The 22,599-nt window shown below is 40.7% G+C and overlaps 1 protein-coding gene across 6 annotated transcripts in view; it reads left to right on the top strand.

Moving 5' to 3' along the window:
- Positions 1-22,599, top strand: part of CTNNA2 (catenin alpha 2) — a 1,975,930-nt gene that overhangs the window by 1,729,359 nt on the left and 223,972 nt on the right. For all 6 annotated transcript variants that reach the window (XM_044295267.1, XM_044295273.1, XM_044295260.1 and 3 more), the window contains one exon: positions 9,459-9,615. In XM_044295267.1, the coding sequence (XP_044151202.1) occupies positions 9,459-9,615 (157 nt within the window). The remainder of the gene's footprint in view (positions 1-9,458; positions 9,616-22,599) is intronic.

Raw genomic sequence — 22,599 nt, 5'->3', positions numbered from 1 at the left:
TGCAAGTGCAGTGCATGTGTGCCAGGGACATTACTTTAATTCTGTTCTGGTAGCTCAGTGGGCGACATCTAGGCATTTTTTAAGGTCACCTGCACTGCATATGTGCCAGGGGAAGGGAAAATAATATAGGTAATCTGTATGTGACTTCAGGGCCCCGGGTGGGGGGGGGGGGACATATTCTCATTTTTTTCTGGGAAGTACCCCTGTGCTGAATATCTGACAGGGAAAATCTATTCATTAAATCCATCTGTTAGATTCCAGGGGGACAAATTCCCTTTTTTTGGTGGTCAAGTACCCCTGTAGCCTGCAGTGCATACCTGCCAGTGAAAATAATTTAATTACATTAATCTGTCACATATTTGTGTGAACTAAAGCAATTTTTTTCTCTTTCTGACACCGGCACTGCATATCTGACAGTCCAATAAAACGAGTAAATACTGCTGTTACATTGTTGGTTAAAAAAACAAATCACACTTTTTGTGCTAGATAGTACATTTGCGGCCTGCGCTCCATTTCTAACAGTCCAATAAAACCAGTAAATACTGCTGTTACATTGTCGGTTTAAAAAAACACACTTTTTGTGCTAGATACTACATTTGCGGCCTGCGCTGCATTTCTGACAGTCCAATAAAACCAGTCAATACTGCTGTTACATTGTTGGTTGACAAATTCACATTTTTTGTAACCGTGAAGTAATTGTATTAAATTGCACCTGTCACACTGTTGTGTGACCTCAAGAAATGTTTTCCTCTTTATGACACCGGCACTGCCTTACTGTCAGTGAACTTAATTGTTGACTATTGGCGGTTACATTGTCGCCTGACATAAACCATCTGTTAGTTTGGTGGGTGAATGCAAAGAATGAGGAGAGCGTCATATAAGAGACGTGGCTCTGGTCGTGGTGCTGCTGGTGTTGGTGGAGCTCCTGGTGCAAGGAGAGGACGTGGTCGATCTGTGCCAGCTACACGCACAAGTGAAACCCCTTCCTCAGGTGCCAGTAGGCGACAGAACCTTCAGCGTTATTTGGTAGGCCCAAATGCCGCTCTATGAATGGTGAGGCCAGAACAAGTACAGTCGATAGTAGATTGGGTTGCTGACAGTGCCTCCAGTTCCTTCACATTATCTCCCACCCGATCCCCTGCTAAATGATCAGAGTTGGCACCTGCAGCCCATGGCCATCAGTCTTTCACCTCACCCCCTTGCAAATCAGCCAAGCAGTCTGAGCCCCAAGTCATGCAGCAGTCTCTTAAACATAGAAACATAGAATGTGTCGGCAGTTAAGAACCATTTGGCCCATCTAGTCTGCCCAATATACTAAATACTATGGATAGCCCCTGGCCCTGTCTTATATGAAGGATGGCCTTATGCCTATCCCATGCATGCTTAAACTCCTCCACTGTATTTGCAGCTACCACTTCTGCAGGAAGGCTATTCCATGCATCCACTACTCTCTCAGTAAAGTAATACTTCCTGATATTACTTTAAACCTTTGCCCCTCTAATTTAAAACTATGTCCTCTTGTAGCAGTTTTTCTTCTTTTAAATATTCTCTCCTCTTTTACCTTGTTGATTCCCTTTATGTATTTAAAAGTTTCTATCATATCCCCTCTGTCTCGTCTTTCTTCCAAGCTATACATGTTAAGGTCCTTTAATCTTTCCTGGTAAGTTTTATCCTGCAATCCATGTACTAGTTTAGTAGCTCTTCTCTGAACTCTCTCCAAAGTATCAATATCCTTCTGGAGATATGGTCTCCAGTACTGAGCACAATACTCCAAATGAGGTCTCACTAGTGCTCTGTAGAGCGGCATGAGCACCTCCCTCTTTCTACTGGTAATTCCTCTCCCTATACACCCAAGCATTCTGCTAGCATTTCCTGCTGCTCTATGACATTGTCTGCCTACCTTTAAGTCTTCTGAAATAATGATCCCTAAATCCCTTTCCTCAGATACTGAGGTTAGGACTGTATCACTGATTTTATATTCTGCTCTTGGGTTTTTACGCCCCAGGTGCATTATCTTGCACTTATCAACATTAAATTTTAGTTGCCAGATTTTTGACCATTCCTCTAGTTTTCCTAAGTCCTTTTCCATTTGGTGTATCCCTCCAGGAACATCAACCCTGTTACAAATCTTTGTGTCATCAACAAAAAGACACACCTTACCATCGAGGCTTTCTGCAATTTCGCTGATAAAGATATTAAACAATATGGGTCCCAGAACAGATCCCTGAGGTACCCCACTGGTAACAAGACCTTGGTCTGAATATACTCCATTGACTACAACCCTCTGTTGCCTGTCCCTTAGCCACTGCCTTATCCATTCAACAATATGGGAGTCCAAGCCCAATGACTGCACTTTATTGATAAGCCTTCTATGTGGGACAGTATCAAAAGCCTTACTAAAGTCTAGATAGGCGATGTCTACTGCACCTCCTCCATCTATTATTTTAGTCACCCAATCAAAAAAATCAATAAGATTAGTTTGACATGATCTCCCTGAAGTAAACCCATGCTGTTTTTCATCTTTCAATCCATGGGATTTTAGATGTTCCACAATCCTCTCCTTAAGTATGGTTTCCATTAATTTCCCCACTATTGATGTCAGGCTTACTGGCCTATAGTTGCCCGATTCCTCCCTACTACCTTTCTTGTGAATGGGCACAACATTTGCTAATTTCCAATCTTCTGGGATGACTCCTGTTGCCAGTGATTGGTTAAATAAATCTGTTAATGGTTTTGCTAGTTCACCGCTGAGCTCTTTTAATAGCTTTGGGTGTATCCCATCAGGCCCCTGTGACTTATTTGTATTAATTTTAGACAGTTGACTTAGAACCTCTTCCTCTGTAAAGACACATGCATCAAAAGATTCATTAGTCTTCTTTCCTAACTGAGGTCCTTCTCCTTCATTTTCCTTTGTAAAAACTGAACAGAAGTATTCATTGAGGCAGTCAGCTAGTTCTTTATCTTCTTCCATATACCTTCCTTCTTTTGTTTTTAATTTGGTAATTCCTTGTTTTAGTTTCCTTTTTTCATTTATGTATCTGAAGAATGCCTTATCGCCTTTTTTCCCTGACTGAGCTAATTTCTCTTCTGCCTGTGCTTTAGAAGCTCTTATAACTTGTTTGGCCTCTCTCTGCCTAATGATAAAAATTTGTCTGCCTCGTTTTTTTTTTTTATAATTCCTAAATGCTATCTTTTTGTTTCTAATGATTTTGGCCACTTCTGCTGAGTACCACAGTGGTCTCTTCCTTTTTTTGCTTTTACTGACAAGCCTAATGCAATTTTCTGTTGCCTTCAATAGTGCCACTTTTAAGTAGTCCCATTTCTCCTGGACTCCAATGAAACTGTTCCAGTCTGATAGGGACTCGTATACCACTAATCTAATTTTAGAAGAGTCAGTTTTTCTAAAATCTAAAACTTTTGTTTTTGTGTGGTGTGACTCAGTCACTGTACTTATAGTAAACCACACTGACTGGTGATCACTAGATCCCAAGCTTTCCCCTACAGTAATATCAGATACCAAATTCCCATTTGTGAATACTAAATCTAAAATGGCCTTCTTCCGGGTTGGCTCCTCCACTACTTGCTGTAGAGATAATCCCAGTAGGGAATTTAGAATATCTGTACTCCTGGCAGAACTAGCTATTTTGGTTTTCCAGTTTACATCTGGAAGATTGAAGTCTCCCATAATGATAACTTCCCCCTTCAATGTCATTTTAGCTATTTCCTCAACTAGTAGATCATCTAATTCTCTGACTTGGCTAGGTGGTCTATATATCACACCTACACGAGTTACCTTATGATTATAAAGCTGCAAGGTAACCCAAACTGGCTCTAAATTGTTCTCGCTAACTTGTATCAAATTAGATTTTATGCTATCTTTCACATACAGGGCCACACCTCCCCCCTTCTTGCCTTCTCTGTCTTTCCTGTATAGAGAGAACCCTGGTATTGATGTATCCCAGTGATTACTCCCCTTGAACCACGTCTTCTGCTTTTTGATGACTCTGCTGGCAGGGTTTCCCAGGGCCATCCACCTAGCCCTGCCCCAGAAGTGGAAGAGATTGAGTGCACCGATGCCCAACCACTTATGTTTCAAGATGAGTACATGAGAGGACCACCGCAGCACGTCTCGGATGATGATGAAACACAGGTGCCAACAGCTGTGTTTTCTGCAGTGTGCAGACCGACAAGGAGGGCAGGGGTGAAGACTAGGTGGAAGATGATGTGGAGGACGATGAGGTCCTCGACCCCACATAGAATCAAGGTCATGCGAGTGACCTGTGTAGTTTGGAGGAAGAGGCGGTGGTTGCACAGAGCCACCAGCACAGCAAAAGCGGAGCGGCCGTCCCTTAGACAGTACGCCTGCTACTGCCCACTGCACAAAGGGACCGAGCACACCAAAGCCAGCTCCAAGGAGTTCCTTGGCGTGGCAGTTCTGCAGACAATCTGCTGACGACAAGACACAAGTGGTTTGCATGAAGCGAGGCATAAACGTTCTAAACCTGAGCACAACCTGCATGACCAGGCATCTAAGTGCAAAGCACAAGCTGCAGTGGAGTAGACACCTCAAAAACCAAGAAAGGTCTCTGGCTCCTCCTGCTAACTCTTCTGCTGCAGTCTCGGCCTTTGATCCCCCTCTAGAGTGACAGTGGCACCTGCCACCCTGCAAACAGAGGATGTGCCAGCAACGCCAACAACTCGGTCACCAAGCATCTCCACAATGTCCCATGGAGGCGTTCAGCTGTCTATCTTCCAAACACTGGAGCGAAAGAGGAAGTACCCCCCTACCCACCCATGATCCCTGGCCCTGAATGCCAGCATTTCTAAATTACTGGCCTTTGAAATGCTGTCATTCCGTCTTGTGGACACAGACAGTTTTAAGAATCTGATGGCGGTGGCTGTCCCACAGTACGTTGTGCCCAGCCGCCACTACTTTTCGAGGCGAGCCATCCCTTCCCCCTTCCCTGCACAACCAAGTGGGGGACAAAATCAGGTGTGCACTGCGCAATGCCCTCTGTGGCAAGGTCCACCTAACTACGGATACATGGACCAGTAATCACGGTCAGGGATGTTATATCTCCCTAACAGCACACTGGGTAAATGCAGTGGTGGCTGGGCCTGAGGCGGATAGCAGTTTGGTGCATGTCCTTCCACGACCGAGGATTGAAGGACTTTTCTCTTTTCCTCCTGTTGCTTCCTCCTCCTACTCCGCTTCCTCATCATCTACCACCTCCTCATCTGGTCAGCGTAGCACCTTCACCACAAACATCAGCACAGATAGGGGTAAACAAGAGCAGGCAGTTTTAAAACTTATCTGTTTGTGGGACAAACGCCACACCGTGCAGGAGCTGTGGATGGGCATGGAACAACAGACCGATGAGTGGTTGGTGCCAGTGAGCATCAAGCCCGGCCTGGTGGTGTGCGATAATGGGCGAAATCTCATTGCAACTCTGGTCCTAGCCGGTTTGAAGCACATCCCTTGCCTGGCACATGTGCTGAATTTAATTTGAAAACTTGACCCACCCTCTCCACCCAATCAGATTTCAGCCATTGACCTCACTTGGATCTGGTATCCCTTTCTCAGGCTCCCTTTCCGACATGGAACCCTGATTCCCCGTTATCCGTGATCACCATGGTAGGCGCATAAAAGAACATCGAATGTTGATAGGGAAGATATCCAAATGGATCGTGGATGTCACTGGGATGTGGGATCAGGCAGACGTAATCTAGAGTCAACAAAGCGGCAGCAGGGCCTCTCCTGTATAACGTTTCCTCATCCAAAATACTTCAGTGACATTCCCCGTAATTTTTTATTACTCATTCCAGTAACAGGGCATCTTAAGAGTCCTGTATTGTTGTTTATCGTCACTATCTTCCCGAGTCGGGAGTGGGTAATTGCAGCATGCCTCCTGCCTTCCTTCAATTCTTCCGCTTTAATAACTTGTCCCACATCTCCACCCAATCAGATTTCAGCCATTGACCTCCCTTGGAAGTGGTATCCCTTTCTCAGGCTCCCTCTCTGGCATGGAACTCTGATTCCCTGTTACCCGTGATCACCATGGTAGGCACAAAAGAACATCAAAAGTTTATGGAGAAAATATCCAATTGGATCGTGGACGTCACAGGGACATGCGACATGATGGAGCAGTATGTGTGCACATGCCTACACGTACTGACTGATGGGTCTGCCCCCTTTAACTTCTGGGTCTCCAAATTTGGCACATAGCCTGAGCTTGCCCTTTATGCCTTGGAGGTGCTGGCCTGCCCAGCAGCCAGTGTATTGTCTGAACGTTGGTTTAGCACGGCAGGAGGGGGTTATCACAGACAAGCGCAGCCGCCTGTCCACAGCCAATGTGGACAAGCTCACGTTCATTAAAATAAACCAGGCAGGGATCCCACAGGACTTGTCCTTACCTTGTGCAGAATAGACATGTATACCGGCCTCACCCAGCCATTGTTGCACTCCAGCGCACTTTTCTCTTTATTTTTTATATTTCCCAATGTTTTGAGGTCTACCCAAATTTAAACAAAAATAAAATAATAAAAATGAAATAAAAAACAAAACCAAAAACCAGTGTTGGCTACCTCCTCCTCCTCCACTGCTGCTTCCACCTACACCGCCACATCCACCGCCTCCTCAACCTCCTACTCCATATGAACCTCCTCCTATTAATATTTTCTATTTTTACGTATTTTATGTTATTTTAAGTCATTTCCCTATCCACATTTGTTTGCAGGGCAATTGTCCTGCTCTTAACCACATTTTGCTGCCTTTTGCAGTCCTCTAGCCCTTTCCATGACATTTTTACAGCCATTTTAGTGCTACAAAGTTTGGGTCCCCATTGAACGGCCGAACGCATCGAACCCGAACTTCCAGGTGTCCGCTCAACTCTAGTCTTTAACTATCAAATGTGTATCAAGTCTAAGAAGCGGTGGCAACATCTTGGATGACAGACGAGGAACCTGTAAATCAGCGGATCTGCAGTTGAAAAGATGAAAAGGAGTGCGCTAAGTGTTCTGTTTATTTTTTTAAATTGAAAAAGGGGGTTGCTTTAAGTCTTGTAAGTTGCAAGGTGTGGTCTCCATGTATTACTACAGTCCATAAATTATTAATCATATTGAAATCTGGGGAATTTGGAGACCAAGTAAAAACCTTGAACTCTTTGGCACATTATTGTGCTGAAAGAGGTCATTGCCATTAGAAAATACTGTTACATAAAATTGTTGCTTGGTTGACAGTAGGTAGGTAGTTTAGATGTGCCATATCCACATGAATGCCAGGAGTCCAGGACACAAGGCAAATTTTCAATTGTACTTTCCATTCCCATGTGAACCAAGCCTACAAGCCAACAAGCATCCAGCACTAATGCATATAGACCGGTATATACATATGTTTCCTCGAAAATAGAATATAAATCTATATCAATGGCTACATTAACCCTTCATCCGATATATAAAATAATAGCAAACAAAAAAAAAACACCTCACCAGAGCTTACATAGATGTCACTGCCATATTAATGAGGACTGTGCTGGTGAGAGAGCACCATGACTTCGGTAATAGACGTATGGTCATTCCAAGTATGCCCGCTTGCTCCTTGTAACATGACAAGTGTTGAAGAAATAGTACTCGAGGAAATAAAAAGAAAAATATGTTGTTCATTTATTGTGTGTGATAGCCTTAGATGGGACTCGGAGTGGAATGTGCCATGATGGAAATGTTAGAATGGTCCCTTACCGATTGCCGTCATTTGTCAGTGTGCAGCATTTTAATGCCACTTGGCTAACACTGCTAAACAGCAGCGCTGGGACCATAACTTAAGTTCTGCTCTAAGACATTTGCTGTTGTTAAAAGATCATAAATTACAAGATGGATTTGGCCCATCCTATATAATTATACCTCTTCTCTGTCTTTGAGGAGCTGTGATGTGAGCCTAAAGTGAATCTATCAAGAACAGTAGACTGTGGGGGCAGCTGCTCCTTGACCTGAACCAATATCCTAGAGATTGACATCAATCACAAGGCATCATTTATACAGTAGATGGAGCAGCCCTAGTCCTTTGTAAATAAATATGTCATTTGTGGTCATCTCCTTTTCAAGTTAATCTTTTAGTGGAGACTCCCTGGATTTGAGATGCTCTCCTACTCTCGGGGAGTAGCGAAAGATGTAGGGTGATCACAATACACATGTTTTACTATATGAAATGTATCCTTTTTGAAAAATAGCTCAATTTACAGTGCTGACAGCCATTTTTGGATTTGTTGGACAAGTGGGTTCACGATTATGGTAAGCAGAGATAACAGAGGTCTGCTATTGTATTAAAGAAGATGGCAAAGACAAGCAATGAGTATTTGGCCAGTTGTAAGGCATGTTGGTAATTATAGTGAAAATGACAGGTGATACAAACATTCAAAACTGAGTACCTCTGTTGTGTCCACCCTTAGCTTTCTGTAAATTTTATTAACTACAATTTCTCATGACACACGTTTAATACAATTTCAAAACATGCTAGCACAACTCTCTGTAGTCACATCACAAGCACATGGTGGACAGATATAGACACATATAACATAAATAACTTCTGACAGAGTATCACAAATTCACTTCTTTTGTTTCCAAAAATGTTCATCTCATGCCATATATCTCAGGATATGTTGAGATAAGAAAAAAATATGGAAGGACACATTTGTACCTTAGAGGGGTTTGAGGTCAACTGTCATGTACTGTAGTTTGTAACAGAGCTTCTTGTAGTTTATTTTTGCATCCAATAATACCGTACTATACTCAAGCATAGAAAATCTGCAGGTCTGATGTCAAAGGAGCCCATGTCTAGAAAAATGAGTGAATTACAGTATATGCCATATGATGTGAATGTGGTGACATTATAAATCGATCCAACCCATAGGGCCAATACACACTGCCCTACTATTGATCAGTGCACCATAGGTTCCTCATATGGTGACCATTACTTGCCTTGGTCCCTTAGTGGACCTCTGTGAGCTTCCAATAAAACCACACAGAAGTTATTTTTTAATGTTTCATATGGAATCAATACATGTTCGAACGCACGCAAGGGAAGTTATCATGGAGGGAATTTGTCAAAAAGTAAGTATTGGTTTGAGTTTACATCACCATTTGTGTCAAATTTAGCAAGAATCACGTTTTACTAGATTACTTTTTTGAAACTTTTTAAAAAGTTGCAATCAAAAAGATCCGGTATACACCTAATGAACATATCTAACCATGTCAGCTTTCCCATCCACTTTTCAAAAGTGGGAAAAGTGATGTAAAAAATCAAAGCGTGTGCCAAAGTTGACCTTTTCAGCCAGAATTCTGGCACAAAAAGAATAACAAATCCCCCTCCCCCCAAAATGTCCAATAAGAGAATAAAGAGGTTTTCCATTATACAGTAGCTACAGATGATGTATTGTTGATGATAATGTCTTCTCTTAATCTAGGTGATCAATGCTGCCCTGACACTGGCTGCTAGACCTCAGAGTAAAGTTGCTCAAGATAACATGGATGTATTTAAAGACCAATGGGAGAAGCAAGTGAGGGTACTTACTGAGGCTGTAGATGACATCACTTCTGTAGATGACTTCCTATCTGTCTCTGGTAGGTCTTTCAAACATTTTTGCTTTCTACTTCCATACATATATTATAGCAGAGTTTGGTTTGACTGTACAAATGCCCAGAACATTAAATAAACCTAAGTTTTGCGAGCTAATACATTAACAAAGGGATTTGTTGAAGTTCTTGGACAGCGATGGCCGATGCATTACATTCAATTAGTAGGATTTTTGATGTTTTTCTAGAAACTTGAAAAATGATTGGCTTTAGAGTAAGATGTAGAGATGGCCTTGCGGTTTGCCCGGCAGTCGTTTTGCGGCGAACTTTGCTCATTCACGGTTCACTGAATGGGCGAACATATGGCGATATCCACCGGCACCATATTCTTTTACATTGTGAAGAACTTTGACCCATGACACATCCATCAGGAAGTACAGGACAGCCAATTGAGACGTTTCAGCAGATGGACATACCCTTATCCACCTCAGCTCCCCTAGCTTAAACCCCCTTAATGACCAGACCACTTTTTACAATTCTGCACTACACTATTTTCACGGTTTATTGCTCGGTTATACAACTTACCACCCAAATGAATTTTACCTCCTTTTTTTCTCACTAATAGAGCTTTCATTTGGTCGTATTTCATTGCTGCTGACATTTTAACTTTTTTTGATATTAATCGAAATTGACCGAAATTTTAGCAAAAAAATGAAATTTTTCACTTTCTGTTGTAAAAATGTTCAAATAAAACTACATTTCTATATAAATTTTTCTCTAAGTTTATTGTTCTACATGTCTTTGATAAAAAAAATGCAATAAGTGTATATTTATTGTTTGGGAAAAAGTTATAGCGTGTACAAACTATGTACAAACTATGGTGCAAAAAAATTTATTTACGCACTTTAACTTTCTGAGCACCTGTCATGTTTCCTGAGGTTCTACAATGCCCAGACAGTATAAACACCCCACAAATGACCCCATTTCGGAAAGTAGACACCCTAAGGTATTCGCTGATGGGCATAGTGAGTTCATGGAAGTTTTTATTTTTTGTCACAAGTTAGCGGAAAATGTTTTTTTTTTTTTTTTTTTTCTTTCTTTCTTACAAAGTCTCATATTCCACTAACTTGTGAAATTTTTTTTTTTTTTTTTACAAGAACTCATCATACGCCTCACGGAATACCTTGGGGTGTCTTCTTTCCAAAATGGGGTCACATGTGGGGTATTTATACTGCCCTTGCATTTTAGGGTCCCTAAAGCGTAAAAATGCCCTGTGAAATCCTAAAAGTACTCATTGGAATTTGGGCCCCTTTGCGCACCTAGGCTGCAAAAAAGTGTCACACATGTGGTATAGCCGTACTCAGAAGGAGTAGGGCAATGTGTTTTGGGGTGTATTTTTACATATACCCATGCTGGGTGAGATAAATATCTCTGAAAAGACAACTTTTCCCATTTTTTTATACAAAGTTGTCATTTTACAGAGATATTTTTCTCACCCAGCATGGGTATATGTAAAAATACACCCCAAAACACATTGCCCTACTTCTCCTGAGTACGGCGATACTACATGTGTGACACTTTTTTGCAGCCTAGGTGCGCAAAGGGGCCCCAATTCCAATAAGTACCTTTTAGGAGGGCATTTTTAGGCATTTGGATTCCAGACTTCTTCTCATGCTTTAGGGCCCCTAAAATGCCAGGGCAGTATAAATACCCCACATGTGACCCCATTTTGGAAAGAAGACACCCCAAGGTATTACGTGAGGGGCATGGCGAGTTCATAGAAGTTTATACGCATTTGGATTCCGTGAGGGGTATGGTGAGTTCATGTGAAAAAAAAAAAAATTTCCTCTAACTTGTGAAAAAATAATAATAATCTTCTATGAACTCGCCATGCCCCTCAAAAGTGATCTTTATAGCGCCGCAGCGATTTCACGTTGTTTTTGCAGTGATCAGAAAAAATTATAATTCTGTCACTGCGGTGGGGCGGACTAAAGATCCGGCTTGATCGGGCGAACACTGCGTTTTTTGTAGAGCCTATAGAACATGTCCTATTCTTGTCCGCAATTACGGACAAGAAAATGCATTTTCTATATAGTTCTGGCAATGTGCGGATCCGCAAAATGAGGAAAGCACATTGCCGGTGTCCGTGTTTTGTGGATCCGCGGTGTCCGTGTTTTGCGGATATGCGGATCCACGGATCCGCAAAACACATACGGACGTCTGAATGGAGCCTTACAGGGGGGTGATCAATGACAGGGGGGTGATCAGGGAGTCTATATGGGGTGATCAGGGGTTAATAAGTGACAGGGGGGGTGTAGTGTAGTGTGGTGATTGGTGCTACTTACAGAGCTGCCTGTGTCCTCTGGTGGTCGATCCAAGCAAAAGGGACCACCAGAGGACCAGGTAGCAGGTATATTAGACGCTGTTAACAAAACAGCGTCTAATATACCTTTTTGGGGTTAAAAAAAATCGCATCTACAGCCTGCCAGCGAATGATCGCCGCTGGCAGGCTGTAGATCAACTCGTTTACCTTGCGATCCTGTGAACGCGCGCTCGCAAGATGACTTGTATATGCGTCTACGAGGAACAAACCGACCGCCCGCAGGACGCATCCCTGCGTTAGGCGGTCGGGAGGCGGTTATAAATAAACCCAATCTGGCTGCCATTTTACATTCAGTCTTTTGCCAGTGTAGGGAGAGGTTGCTGTGTGGAGCAGGGACAGACTGTTAGGGACACAAATCGCTATCTAATAGGGCCACAAAAGTCCTTTTAAGGACTGGTATAGGTGTGCTATCGATAGGTGTGACTTACTGAGGGGTGTGATATACTTATAATATACTTTCTAACGTAGAAAGTATATTATAGTGCATTTGTATTGTGCAGCAGTTGTGAGCGGTTCTGCTGCGATACTGCAGACACACAGAGTGCGAAACACTATTGGAACAAATCATTTCTACTGGTGTGATATACCAGTTGCCCCCCCCCAAAAAACTGATTGAAGCAGGGGTGTGATATACCAATTATACACTTTCTATATAGTGCATTTGAGTAGTGCAGCATTTGTTTGCAGTTTTGCTGCATTACCGCAGCTAGAGCTAGTGACAAAAGCCATTGGAACAAATAATTTCTACTGGTGTGATATACCAGTTGCCCCCCAAAAAAAAACTGATTGAGGCAGGGGAGTGATTTAACTTCTTCCACAAAAACTGCTCTTCTATAGGAACTTTGTCACAGGGTCATTTTGAAAATGACAGGCAGAGGAAGAAAAAAAGAGAGTTTGAGGGTTAACAGGGATCCAAATGGAACGGGTGTCCATGGGACCCGAGGTAACTGGAGGCGCCAGGGGATGTAGGGGGGGTGAGAAAGAGGGGGAGTGAGAAAGAAAGTCTGCTCACAGGGTCAGCCCTGCAGAAGAGACCGAAGGTAAATGTAGATAAAAAAGGTGTGTGGGGGGGTGTAGGGTGTGTGTACATTCCCAGTCCCTCTCCAAGTAGACCCTGGAAAAAGCGCCAATCAAAATAGCAGTTGGTGGAAAAGAAAGGAGGGGGGGTGGTAGGCTAGGTCACAGATGGTGGCAGAATGGGTTGTGGACATTAAAGGGCAAAAAAAGCAAAATAAACTATAAAAAAACAATAAGAGGCAATAGAAGAAAATTACTTAACAAATATCAATCAGCAATAGTGAAGCCGTTTAAAAATGGTGTGTATCTAAAAAATTAGTGGGGGACAAGAAGGGGGGCTGACATAAAATTAAAAGTATTGGAATTAAAAATAAGAATTAAAAATAAAATGTAATGTGGTGTGCTTAACCCCTTAAGGACTCGGCCCTATTTCACCTTCTGGACTTGGCCATTTTTTTGCAAATCTGACCAGTGTCACATTAAGTGCTGATAACTTTAAAACGCTTTGACTTATCCAGGCCATTCTGAGATGGGTTTTTTCGTCACATATTGTACTTCATGACACTGGTAAAATGAAGTTAAAAAAAATCTTTTTTATTTATAAAAAAATACCAAATTTACCAAAAAATTTTAAAAAATTGCTAATTTCCAAGTTTAAATTTCTCTTCTTCTATAATACATAGTAATACCTCCAAAAATAGGTATTACTTTACATTCTCCATATGTCTACTTCATGTTTAGATCATTTTTGGAATGATATTTTATTTTTTGGGGATGTTACAAGGCTTAGAAGTTTTGAAGCAAATCTTTTCAAAAACCCAATTTTTAGGGACCAGTTCATGTCTGAAATCACTTTGCGAGGCTTACATAATAGAAACCACGCAAAAATGAACCCATTCTATAAACTACACCCCTCAAGGTATTCAAAACTGATTTTACAAACTTTGTTAACCCTTTAGGTGTTCCACAAGAATTAATGGATATTAAATTTCAGAATTTAAATTTTGGGGCAAATTTTGCATTTTAATCCATTTTTCCTAGTAACAAGGCAAGGGTTAACAGCCAAACAAAACTCAATATTTATTGCCCTGATTCTGAAGTTTACAGAAACACCCCATATGTAGTCGTAAACTACTGTACGGGCACACGGCAGGGCGCAGAAGGAAAGGAATGCCATACGGTTTTTAGAAGGCAGATTTTGCTGGACTGTTTTTTTAGACACCATGTCCCATTTGAAGCCCCCTGATGCAACCCTAGAGCAGAAACTCCATAAAAGTGACCCCATCTAAGAAACTACACCCCTCAAGGTATTCAAACCTGTTTTTACAAACGTCGTTAACCCTTTAGGTGTTCCACAAGAGTTATTGTCAAATGGAGATAAAATTTCGGAACACCCCATATGTGGTTGTAAACAGCTGTACGGGCACACAGCAGGGCGCAGAAGGAAAGGAATGCCATACGGTTTTTGGAAGGCAAATTTTGCTGGACTGGTTTTTTTGACACCATGTCCCATTTGAAGCCCCCCTGATGCACCCCTAGAGTAGAAACTCCAAAAAAGTGGCCCCATTTTAGAAACTACGGGATAGGGTGGCAGTATTGTTGGTACTAGTTTAGTTTACATATGATTTTTGGTTGCTCTATATTACACCTTTTGTGAGGCAAGATAACAAGAAATAGCTGTTTTGCACCGTTTTTATTTTTTGTTATTTACAACATTCATCTGACAGGTTATATCATGTGATATTTTTATAGACCAGGTTGTCACGGATGCGGCGATACCTAATATGTATACTTTTTATTTATTTATGTAAGTTTTATACAATGATTTCATTTTTGAAGCAAAAAAAATCATGTTTTAGTGTTTCCACAGTCTGAGAGCCATAATTTTTGGGCAATTACCTTGGGTAGGGTATGATTTTTGCGGGATGAGATGACGATTTTATTGGCACTATTTTGGGGTGCGTGTGACTTTTCTATTGCTTGCTATTACTCTTTTTGTGATGTAAGGTGACAAAAAATTGTTTATTTAGCACAGTTTTTATTTTACACTTTTTACAGTGTTCATCTGAGGAGTTAGGTAATGTGATATTTTTTTAGAGCTGGTCGATACGGACGCGGCGATACCTAATATGTATACTTTTTTTATTTATGTAAGTTTTACACAATAATTTCATTTTTGAAACAAAAAAAATCATGTTTTAGTGTCTCCATATTCTGAGAGCCATAGTTTTTTCAATTTTTGGTCGATTATCTTAGGTAGGGTCTCATTTTTTGCGGGATGAGATGACGGTTATATTGGTACTATTTTGGTGGGCAAACGCCTTTTTGATCGCTTGCTGTTGTACTTTTTGTGATGTAAGGTGACAAAAAAATGGTTTATTTAGCGCAGTTTTTTATTTTTATTTTTTACGGTGTTCATCTGAGGGGTTAGGTCATGTGATATGTTTATAAAGCCTGTAGATACGGATGCGGCGATACCTAATATGTATACTTTCCCCCCCCCCCTATTTTTTACACATTTTTTTTACTTTATTTGGGGAAAATGATGTTTTTGTTTATTTTTACTTGAAACTTTTAATTTTTTGGGGGGAAATTTTATTTTTTCAACTTTTTTTCACTTTATTTTTTGTCCCACTTTGGGACTTGAACTTTTGTGGGTCTAATCCTTTACAATGCATTCCAATACTTCTGTATTGGAATGCATTGGCTGTATGAGTAATACTGTGTGTATTACTCATACAGCTTCCGGCCTGTGAGATCCAGGGGGCTGGATCTCACAGGCTCATCACCGGAAGGCAGCGCAGATGCCTCAGGAAGGCATCGTGCTGCCTTCCATGCCATCGGGTCCCCCCCCACAGCCCCATGGGGACCCGATGGCACCACCGCCGCTGCCGCCGCAACGGGTAAAAGCCGCAAACCGCAGGTATGATAGATTGGGACCCCCCCACGCATTTAGCCGAGGTGCCTGCTCAATGATTTGAGCAGTCACCTTGTTCCGATCACCGCCCGCCGGGCGTCGGTGATCGGAACAACACATGACGTACCGGTACGTCATGGGTCCTTAAGGACTCGGGAACCATGCCGTACCCATACGGCATAGTTCCCTAAGGGGTTAAAATCTTTTTGTATTGCACTGAATAAAATGGATGTACAGGTGAATACACTTTGGTGTAAGTCTGCACAATAAGATGTTACTCACTTCACGGGGGAAGGGTTTACTCGGATAAGCATAATACACCGGTAAACCAATACCCCCCCAGCTAGAGCCAGCTTTTTAAACACGAATAAAATAAATTTGAACAGAAGCTTCCTGACTGTGGCTGCCTTCATCTTTCACCATCTAGAGGTGAACCTGGCTGGGGGGGTATTGGTTAACCGGTGTATTATGCTTATCCGAGTAAACCCCCCCGTGAAGTGAGTAACATCTTATTGTGCAGACTAACACCGAAGTGTATTCACCTGTACATCCATTCGCCACCCAGGTGGCGACTTTTAGTTTATTCAGTGCAACACAAAAAGATTTTAAGCACACCACATTACATTTTATTTTTAATTCTTATTTTTAATTCCATTACTTTTAATTTTACATCACTCCCCCCTTCCTGTCTCCCACTCATTTTTTAGATACACACCATTTTTTAACGGCTTCACTATTGCTGTTTGATATTTGTTGAGTAATTTTCTTCTATTGCCTCTTATATTTTTTATTGTTTTTTATGTTTTTTTTGCTTTTTAATGTTCACAACCCATTCTGCCACCATCTGTGACCTAGCCCCTACCACCCCCCCTCCTTTCTTTTCCACCAACTGCTATTTTGATTTTTCCAGGGTCTACTTGGAGAGGGACTGAGAGTGTACACACACCCTACCCCCCTCCTAACTTTTTTATAGGCAGAGGAAGAGCCATTTATAGGCAGAGGAAGAGCCATTCCGCAGGTGTGGTAGGGGTCGGGCAGGTGCACCAGGCCGGAGCCTAAGTGGCAAGTTGCAGAAGGTGCGTGCGATTACGTCAAAGGATGCACCAGATTTGGTTGAGTGGCTCACTCAGCCTTCCGCTTCTGTACCCTCCTCATCCTCTCTATCTGCACCCTCTTCACCCTCTGCTGTGTGAAGCCCTTATCTGTGCCTGTGCCGGGAGCCGGTCTGAAATCAAATGCGGTCAGCGGGAGCAGGTAGTTCCGAGAACAGCCCGATGAAGGCCCCCGGCGGCTGTTCTCGGAACTGACTGCTCCAGGTGACCGCATTTGATTTCAGACCGGCTCACGCACAGGAACAGGTAAGGGCTTACCTGTGCCTAGCCGGACTTGTGAGAAAAGAGGGCAGCCCGCATGTGTTCGTGGGCGAACAATGCAAACTGGCCATCACTGCTCACTTGGATAACCAGCAGCAACTCCCTGGATTTAAACCTGGGCAGTAAAGACACTTAGGGGACAGGAACAGCGCTGGGTTACTTACTGTAAAATTCTAAATTTTTCCCTGCCTTGTACATACCGCAGAAAGAAAATTATAAAATGAGTGATCTTTGGTTGGATCGCAAAGATAGAATTAAAAATGTCCAAACATTTTTTAACCTTCCCAAGAAAGATATTCCCGACTCAAATGAACATATGAACAGACAAATACAAGAGGCAATCACAAATATAAAAAAAACTAGAATGCCTATTAAATTTAATAACAGAAATGCGGGATCTATGGAAAAAATTTGGACAGTGAAATTATACCAAAGGGTCTAAAGGTATATAAAATATTGGCAAGAGATGTGGGGCACATAGATACTTTGAATGAATGGAATGAATTATTCTATAATTTTTCCAAGACAGCCATATTATTTATTATAGAAAAAAGAAAAATGGGGTTAATTAAATTAACCGCGAGATTGTCTATCTATTTGAAGCACTAAAGCCCTTTAGGGACCATTCAGAAATTATCAAGATCTCAAAATCCATAAGAATGTGAATTAAAACAAAGGAAGAGGAAATTATAATTAAAAAGAAAAATAAATTTGAAAGAGAGTTAGTACCAGCAACAAATATAACTAGAGATGAAACAGATAGCGTTTGCTATAGGAATATATATTGTTTTAATACTATAGATGAGACAGACTGCGAAGGACAGGAGGTCCCTTTAGAGGAAATCACTATTCATAACACTACCACAGAAGGCTCTACTGGAGAGGAGAGGAAGACTTGATGAGTGGAATTAACCCAATACCACTCACACCAGAAATATACATACGAAAAAATATGAGATTTTATATATAACAAATGAAGAAGTAGATACTAGAACTGATACTAATTCACAGAATACTAATTATCAAGAGAAATAAGATACAATTATAAACAATAAAAAAGATCACAAAACAGATAGCTACAGCACAATTTTTCAAAGGGGGAACATTAATTCCAAAAGAGAAGTACCTAAACTAGAAACATAGACAAACCAACTAAGGTAAGATATTACAAATAAATGTGAAAAGAAAAACGGTAAAGGATTTTTTTTAGGCAAAACCATCAAGAAAGCAACACAGAGAGGAAAGAGGGCAAGGAGATTAACAAGAAAGAAGATAAAAACTGTAATAAAGGGGACACGGTAAGAGAACTGGAACTTACAGGTCTCAAATCCGCCCCCTCTGCAAAATGTTGTCCCTTTGGCTCCTTTATTGGCATAAAGAAATTCCTACGGAATTTAGCCTTAAAAAAGTACTTTTTGAAACAAGAAGCAACAGTTATAGATACAAGTGAACATAATGAACATAAAAATAAGTATAATAGAAATTTTAAAAATATATATGGATACAGAACAAAACACTAAAACAGTACCAACTAAAGAAGGTTGTATTTATAAACAAAATCGTATAATATAGTAGCTCACCCCTCCTGATATCATGAACAGGTGCTCACACTAAATGCGGTTCACCCCAACCACACAAGAAATTTAAATAGTTATATAGAATATAGTGGGCACTCAATACCTGTAGCCACATATAGGGTACAACACATTTATTATTATACAATATACATATATATAACTCAATAAAATTCTAAAATGGCAATTAATATACTCATAAACTCTTAAAAGTTGCAATTAATATATTCCTAAAAAATTTTTTCACTCCTATAGATTTATATCCTGTGTTGAAAGTTCATATATCAAAGTCCATATGCTGTATTAAAAAATTGGCCGCATCAATTGGCAATAAAAAGTATTAAATTGTAGTGCAGTTCACTTGATGTGCTGTATACCAAAGTTAGTACAGATGTACGGGCTAATGATGAATAATTCCAGGGATGGTGTAATGCAGTATATTGACGGTACTTACTGCGTTAGTTCACTCTTTTTATATATCTCTGACCGTAATGGCGTCCCACTACAGATCAGGTCACTCACCCTTCTTCTTATGGGTTGTGGCGTGTATCGCTCACCAGTTCGTCCCGATGTCAGTTCCACAGTGTTAAAGCTCCGATCACGTGACACTACACGTGGGACGCTGAACTCAAGCAGGAAGAACGAATGTGGAACTGACATCGGGACGAACTGGTGAGCGATACACGCCACAACCCATAAGAAGAAGGGTGAGTGACCTGATCTGTAGTGGGACGCCATTACGGTCAGAGATATATAAAAAGAGTGAACTAACGCAGTAAGTACCGTCAATATACTGCATTACACCATCCCTGGAATTATTCATCATTAGCCCGTACATCTGTACTAACTTTGGTATACAGCACATCAAGTGAACTGCACTACAATTTAATACTTTTTATTGCCAATTGATGCGGCCAATTTTTTAATACAGCATATGGACTTTGATATATGAACTTTCAACACAGGATATAAATCTATAGGAGTGAAAAAAATTTTTAGGAATATATTAATTGCAACTTTTAAGAGTTTATGAGTATATTAATTGCCATTTTAGAATTTTATTGAGTTATATATATGTATATTGTATAATAATAAATGTGTTGTACCCTATATGTGGCTACAGGTATTGAGTGCCCACTATATTCTATATATGTATTTATAAACAGACAGATCTCAAACCTAATAAAGGAAGATGTACCTGTACACAAAATTTGACAAAGGAGGAAAAGAGGGTAATTAAAACCCATAAATCGAACAATGATATTGTTAGACCGGTGGATAAAGGGGTGGGGGGATGTGATCCTGGATCAGGACGTGTACCACAAAGAATCTTTAAGATTACTGACTGATAAAAAAACATACAAAAAACTTCCCGTTCAACCCCACTGAACAATATAAAAGAGAACTGAACAAATGAATTAAAAAGGGGAAAGAAAAGGGAATATTATCAATTAAAGAAGCGTCCTATATCAATAATACAAACCCCAAACCCCAAGATCCCAATATTCTATTATCTCCCCAAAACACATAAATGTATAATCAATCCACCGGGGAGACCAATAATATCGGGAATTAAGGGTCTGACTGCCAATTTATCCAAATATGTAGACGTCCTTCTACAGGATTACGTACAGCAAATCCCAGCGTATCTCAAAGATACTAAACATATCCTACAACTACTAAGAGAAATAAAATGGCAGGATGATTATATCCTAGGGATCCTTGACGTCACCTCCCTATATACGCTAATAGAATATAACAAAGGGAGAGAAGCCCCAGAATATTTATTGAAAAAAGTAAATTTGATGCCCGAAGAACAGATTCACTTTATAGGGGAGTGCATTATGTTCATTTTAACTCATAATTACTTTAAATATGATAATTAATTTTATCTTCAGACGTGGGGGACCGCTATGAGGACCAGGTTCTCACCGAGTTTCGCAAATCTTTATATGGGTAGGTGGAAAGAAACTGCCATATACCCCCAGGGTACCCTGGGTGCGAACCTGGTCCTCTGGAAGAGATTCATAGATGACATCATTTTTATTTGGAAAGGAGATGAGGCCTCCCTGAAGTGTTTTTTTAACTGACATAAATAAAAATGACTTTTATCTGCAATTTACTCTGAATTTGGAGTCACCGGCAAATCAATTTTTTAGACCTCCCGATTTTTATTCAGGAAGGCCATATTTTAACCAAGACTTATCAGAAACCCTCCGACACCAATAGCTTATCCCACTAGATGGCTGCCATTTACCTATTTGGCTCACAAATATTCCTCGCAGTCAATATATCAGACTACGGAGAAATTGCAGTACTATAGAGCACTTTGAGGAGGAGGCAAATGAATTACACAGGAAATTTGAACAAAAGGGATATGCAAGTAATAAATTAGAACCCATTAAGGAAGATGTGATCGTGACACGTTACTACAAAAGAGAATACAAGGAATAAAAACAGAAAATAAAAATAAAAAAGAAGGAATTATTAGAGTCCCTATAATAACACAGTACAGTGAAAAAGAAGGAGCCTTCAAACGTATTGTCAGAAGACAGTGGTATATCCTCAAACAGGATAAATAGATAGGAGAAAAGATACCAACATGCCCTATTTTTACTTTTAAAAAAGCACAAAATTTGGCCAGTTTAATAGCGCCCTCCGTAGGCCTAAATCAAAAAGTAAAAAATAATACTAACAATATAAATAAAAATAACCATAAGGAAGGCTTCTTTCCCTGCAAAATGTGCTATAATTGCAGAATAGTGAAAAATAAAAATAGGATTGGAGAAATAAGGAAGGGTCCAGACCTGTACAAAATTGAGGATAATATCACATGTAATACAAAAGGATTAATCTATTTTATAAAATGTCCATGTGATAAAATATATATAGGACGAACTAAAAGGGCTCTTAAAACAAGAGTTAGAGAACACATAAAAAACATATAGAAAAGATTTGATGGCCATCCCTTATCACGTCATTATATAGAAGGCAAATTTATAGGCTCGATATTTGGAGGTATGTCGCGATGTGAAAGTCAATGGATATATAGGCTGAACAGCCTGGTACCTAGGGGTCTAAGTCAGGAAATCAAACTCTTTGCTTTTTACTAATTATCTACCCTAGATATAGCTGTAAGGAAGCAGTTTGTATAATATTTACAGTAAAAATATATATACTTCCATGAATGATAGCATTAATAGCCAGCAATATAGTGGGAAACAGGCGTAAGATCAATTCCCTTTTTGTGTATGAGTTGTCATGGGAACGGAATGCCTACTTAATATGGAGGACTAACATACTTGCCTATCCCTGACGAGGAAACACGTTTGTTTCAAAACGCTTTGAAAGGCTTGTTTCCCTGGAGGCACCCGTACTCACAGATGTGACGTCACACAGGAGCGTTCTCTGACTAAGGCCCCTTTCACACGGGCGAGATTTCCGTGCGGGTGCAATGCGTGAGGTGAACGCATTGCACCCGCACTGAATCCGGACCCATTCATTTCTATGGGGCTGTGCACATGAGCAGTGATTTTCACGCATCACTTGTGCGTTGCGTGAAAATCGCAACATGCTCCTCCTTGTGCATTTTTCAAGCAACGCAGGCCCCATAGAGGTGAATGGGGCTGTGCGAAAATCGCAAGCATCCACAAGCAAGTGCGGTTTTGGTCTGATTTTCACGTACGGTTGCTAGGAGACGATCGGGATGGGGACCCGATCATTATTATTTTCCCTTATAACTTGGTTATAAGGAAAAATTATAGCATT

Source organism: Bufo gargarizans, chromosome 1 (assembly GCF_014858855.1).
Source record: "Bufo gargarizans isolate SCDJY-AF-19 chromosome 1, ASM1485885v1, whole genome shotgun sequence".
NCBI classification, from domain to species: Eukaryota; Metazoa; Chordata; class Amphibia; order Anura; family Bufonidae; genus Bufo; species Bufo gargarizans.
This window is presented reverse-complemented; position numbering and strand designations above follow the sequence as displayed.